Source organism: Herpailurus yagouaroundi, unplaced genomic scaffold (genome assembly GCF_014898765.1).
Source record: "Herpailurus yagouaroundi ecotype Mexico unplaced genomic scaffold, PumYag 219, whole genome shotgun sequence".
NCBI lineage: Eukaryota > Metazoa > Chordata > Mammalia > Carnivora > Felidae > Herpailurus > Herpailurus yagouaroundi.
Window position 1 is genome coordinate 2,304,107 of NW_024412450.1, and position 5,309 is coordinate 2,309,415.

Sequence of the window (5,309 nt, forward strand, 5' to 3'; positions counted from 1 at the left end):
ACTCTCACCCCAGGGCCCAGCACGGCCCTCCCCCGTGCTGACGTCACACTCACCCCAGGGGTCAGCACAGCCCCTCCCCAGTGCTGATTTCAGGCTCACACGGTCCGACAGGAGTCGCCTCTGCTGACCTCTCCCTGCTCTCCAACATCACACTCCAGACACCCCATCTTCCTGTGCGCATTTTGTCCCTGCCTTGTGACTCTGGCTGCTGCCATCCTAGAATTCCTTCTCGGAATTTGGATTTCAGCTTTAATGCCACCTTCCGAGAGAGGCGCTGACCATGTGGCTTACTACACATCATCCTCCTATCTTAGGTCTCTGCAGGGTGCTAACTGCTGTTGTATTTTCTACTCTCACTCACTGCCCATTACCCTCCACTAGAATATCAACTCCATGCAGGGACTTTGTTTACTTTATTGCTATTGTAACCTAGACACATCCTGGCTTCTCAGCACTCAGTAAACGAATTCAGGAGCTATACGAAGGCGGCAAAGAATAGACTTGAGAGAACAGAGAAACTGAAGGAGAGAAAAACCATCAAGAAATAATTCAGTAATGTTTCCCAGAACCGAAAGCTTATGAATTTCTAGAATGACAGGGTCCACTGAGTTAATTAGCACCATGGTGGGGGAAGGTTGGACACATACATCCCGATGTTTACACATTCAAAAACTCGACTTACATGCCCCATTTCTCAGGAAGCTAGGGGGTGGTGTTTCACCAGAAGGAAGTAAATGAAGAAGAGGGAAAAAATAGGATAAGAAAACGAAACCGAAGCCAGGGTTCCAATACGGCAGAGAAGGGAGAGCCAGGAGGCTGGGCACAGGTGAGGGGCACAGGTGAGGGGCAGCCGTCCCAGACTGAAGGTCAGGAGGCGGCAGAGACGGCACTGAGAAGAGAACCTGGGAAGTGAGCACCCTGAGGGACCCTGACTCCCAGCCAAGTCTTTGGGGTTCAGTTAGTAACAAGGATGTAGGAGATGAAGCAAAAGGGCAGAAAGAGGCAATTACAGCAGGGAAGACGAAGCCGCACAGGAAGGAAAAGCAGCCACGTTTGCCAGTGGTCCAGGTGTGAACTGCTTTCAGAGACACCGGACTCAGCTGCCTGAGCTCAGGGTGGGTGGGGATGGGAGCCCAGAGCTCGACCCCCTCCTGCCGTGGGGGGTGGGAGGGCAGGCAGTGTTCTTTCTCCTTTGTGGGAACACGGAAGGCAGACTGGACCATGTGTGTAGTTGCAGCTCACGTATAAAAACTACTTACAAAATAGAAAGGTTCCAGAGAACTTGCTGAGTAAGTACCCTCTGGTAACTTTCTGTTCTAAGATGGTGTCACCCAGTATGCAGTTTTGTTTATGACTTTGCAAGGCCGTTTTATGCTGACACTTGCTCGTCTACAGATTATCCTCGAAGCATGACCCTTGTGAGACTCGGTAAAGCAACAATGACCTGAAGGCATTCATACTTTGTTCAAATGGAAATGTTCCCTATTTAATAACTATGAGCTTTTAATTATACAATGATCACCTTAAAACATTTCAGAAACCTCATTATATAAAAATTCTTTCCAAGAAAGGAGAAAAGGCATTTTGAGAATTATGAAAATTTTCCATAAATAAAAGATTAGTAGAGTATAATTTCAGGGAACAATTCACATCAACCAACAAAATAAATTTTCAAGAATTTCAAGCATATGCTGGTGATTATTGTCTCTCAGGACTCAAATGCAGATTAACTGACCTTATTATAACTGATAACGCACATTGTATGTCTATAATTGACACATTTTGCATATCTGTATTTGGAAAGAAAAGTAAAAAGAACAATTAAAATAAAAAGGGAGAACCTAAATGAGTCATAAACGAGATCTTGAAGGGGCTTTATCCCACTCTTCCGTTTCCACCTTTAATATGGCAGTTTAAAAAAAATCAGAAAGAGGTCAGAACCAGAGAGTTGAATGTGTCACACAGCAGGACAGAGTCTCTGCTGTATTTCCTTTGGGCACTGCTTATTTTCTGAGGAAAGATTCTGGGAGTGCCACCAATGTCACCTTCTCATGGCCCCATCATGCACTCTGCGGATGCTGGGGCTCAACCAAGGGCTGGCCCCGTGGGAAGGGAGGTAAGGGGGCTTTTGTCTGGGGGAGCACAAATGACAGCGCGTGTGCAACAGCGTGTGAGCAAGCAGTGTGTGCGCAAACAGCATGAGAGCAAAGTGTGTGCAGACAGCGTGTGAGCAAACAGCGTATGTGCAAAGAATGTGTGTGCAGACAACAGCGTGTGTGCCAACAGCCTGTGAACAGAGTGTGTGTACAGAGGACAGCGTTATGTGCAAAGAGTGTGTGAGCAAATGGTGGGCAGAGCTGCAGGTACACGTCCCAGAAGGGGTGGGGGAGCAAAGCCTGGGGCCACTGTCCGTGGAACCTCTCTGTAGCCAGACTAAGAAGGTCTGGGGGTATCTGAGTTATAATAAAATATGTGTAAACCCAGGCTGCTCATTCATCAAGTTTTTATTAAGCACCTACTATGTGCCCACACTGCAGGCGGTGCCGCAGGGAGTGCAGAGGAGAAGACACGGTCTCCACCCTCCAGGACCTTACAAACCTAGAGGCAGGATCAGGTGGATGTGTGACCCGGCAGCACGGGACACATGCACGGGGCAAGTCCCAGACTGTGGAGGCCAGTGGCTGGGGACACGTGGTCTCTGGGGCAGGCTGCTGGCAGGCTGTGGGGCTGGCCACGAGAGGGCCCTGGACACAGGCTGGGACGGGGCTGGGCCTGGGCGTACGAGGCCAGGCTCTAACCTTCTCCTGACCCGAGGACCCGGTGACCTCTCCTGTGCCCACCACCGCCCTTCTCCCAGGAGAACAGACTGTGTGTGTGGAGTCAGGCGCGACACAGGCTTCCTGCTTTGTAGCCTGCAGCAGACTTGTCCAGGCTTCCAGGGAGGGGATTCCAGGTGTGGCTTCAGCGGTATTTGCCCTGGTGCTTTCAGAGGACTGGTCAAGAGCAGGATATTCTGGACGCCCAGGACAATCCTGTGGCCACACCCACGGGTTATATTGATCACTGGTCACAAGTGGTGAACCAAAGCCACACGTACGCAGATCCTTCCCCCAAGTCCACAGGTCCTCCAGGGGGTCCCGCCTTCTTCAATGCACACACATCAGATGCTCAGCTCTCTCCTGGAGAAGCATGGAGCCCATGCTGACCCCCGACTCCGCGGCACTCCAGGAGGCTTATTACGCAGCCCGGAAACCGTGGCGGGCTTTTGCCCTGTCCACTAGCGTGTGTGTGGGTGCTTGAGACTCTTGAGCTGGGGGGCAGCGCGGCTGTCTCAAGTGCTGGGGAACGCAGGCAGCAGAGAGGGTCTGGGCAAGCGGGAAGCATGTGGATTGGGCCTCACAGTCACCTGCTTTTTCCTAGGAAGAGTCAGCGTGGGATGCTGGACGGGGCAGCAAAACACTGCTTCTCCTCTAACTCAGCATGGAGAGTGCAGAGCTGGGTCAAAGGCAGTGGGCAGAAGAGGGGCCCCATGGCCCTCGGGTTGGAAGTGTGCATGGGGAGCCCCGGGGGCTGGGGGAAGAGCCTGACTACGGCTGTATGGCACAGCAGCAGCACTGAGCAAGCCTCCACGGGCCCCGGCCATGGGGGGCAGGGGCCCACCTGCTCCAGGTGGGATGGCCAGACACCCTGTTCCCAGCACAGTCCAGGGCTCCCAGGGGAGGGGGGCGTCGGGGGTCATGGGCTGGGGGGGGCGCGGGGCTCAGGGTCTCAGCAGGAGGCGTGTCCCAGGCCACTTGAGCCACAGGAAGGGCACCAGGCGCCGGGTGAAGGTGGCCGTGAACGTGTAGATGAGCTCTTGTGACTCGGCGTTGGTGAAGGTTACGGTGCCCCCCTCGTAGTCCAGGGCGATGCCCACCCTCCGCGGCCGCAGCGCAGGGAAGAGCTCAGCCTCGGGGTCAGTATTGGCCCAGATGCCCGCAGATGAGAGGCGCAGGGCCCATACCCCGTCCTCTGGCCGCAGGGACACGTCTCCCTTCCTCTTCACAGAGTCTCTGGCCACCCCCACCATGCAGCTTTCCAGGACCTCCTCCCCCTCCTCCTCCTCCTCCTCCTCCTCCTCCCCCAAAGACTCCTCGTCCTCATCTGTCTCCCAGTCTTCGTACCCGTCCCCATAGCCGGCCTCCTCCTCCTCCTCCTCCTCCTCCCCCTCCTCCTCCTCCTCCCCGTCCTCCTCCTCCTCGGACCAGCCCTCCCTGTCCACCTCCACCTCCCAGTACACCTTGCCCCAGGTGAAGCCCTTACTTCCCAGCACACCCGGCTCACAGTCAAACTGATGCGGGTGCAGGTAAGTGCTCTGGTACAGGCCACTGTACGTCACACACTTCCAGTCCTCTGACAGCTGCAGGTACCCGCTGGCCGACTGCGGGTCCAAGGTGACACTCACTGCGGGGACAGCAGAACCAGGAGTCACCAGTAGGCGGGAGGCAGGTCTCCAGGGCTGCCCACTGAATAAGCCCAGGGGGACCAATCCCAGCTCAGGGGCATGCAGGACACGACCTGACAGCAGGGCCTGGGGCACACACGGCCCCTGGCCAGTTGCATGTCTTGCAGAGGAGGGTCAGACGATCAAGTACAGGCCTCTGTGGCTGATTACAGACACAATGCGGGGGCTCAGACCAGCAGCTGGGAAATCTCGCTGCAAGAGGGAGGGGCCAGGGACAGCAGGGACCAGGGTGCCTCTCTGGGGGGAGGGCGTTCTTTTTCTCTACAGGAGGTGAACTGGGACAGCCCTTCGGACACTTACCCGTCTTGTATTCCAAGTCTCTAAGCAGCTTCCCTGGGGAGGAAAAACACAGCAGTGACCCTCGAGCCCCACCCACGTATGGGCCTGTGTCCTACTAGGACAGGAATCATTTCCTGACAGGCCCCCATCCCTGAGACCCAAGAAGAGAAGAGAAAACAACCAGCAGACTCAGGAGTAAGGCCGAACAAGGTGACAGCAAGGAGCTGATTCCACTCCTCCAAACAGAGCCCTGGCTCCGGACTCGATCTGCGACTCCCAGCTCCTGACCCCCCACCCCGTGCCCTCCCTGCCCAGCTCCTGACCCCCACCCCCGTGCCCTCCCTACCCGGCTCCCGACTCGATTCACAACTCCCAGCTCCTGATCCCCACCCCAGTGCCTTCCCTGCCCAGCTCCTGATCCCCACCCCTGTGCCCTCCCTGCCTGGCTCCTGACTCGATTCGAGACTCCCAGCTCCTGATCCCCACCCCCGTGCCCTCCCTGCCCGGCTCCCGACTTGATTCACGA

The 5,309-nt window shown here is 55.7% G+C and overlaps 1 protein-coding gene across 1 annotated transcript in view; it reads right to left on the reverse strand.

Moving 5' to 3' along the window:
• Positions 1 to 2,486: 2,486 nt before the first annotated feature.
• LOC121018377 (tripartite motif-containing protein 26) overlaps positions 2,487 to 5,309 on the reverse strand; it is a 19,133-nt gene continuing 16,310 nt past the window's right edge. The window contains exons 7-8 of the mRNA XM_040457116.1: positions 4,805 to 4,837; positions 2,487 to 4,443 (exon numbers count right to left, since the gene is read on the reverse strand). Of these exons, the coding sequence (XP_040313050.1) occupies positions 3,761 to 4,443; positions 4,805 to 4,837 (716 nt within the window). The 3' untranslated portion in view covers positions 2,487 to 3,760. The remainder of the gene's footprint in view (positions 4,444 to 4,804; positions 4,838 to 5,309) is intronic.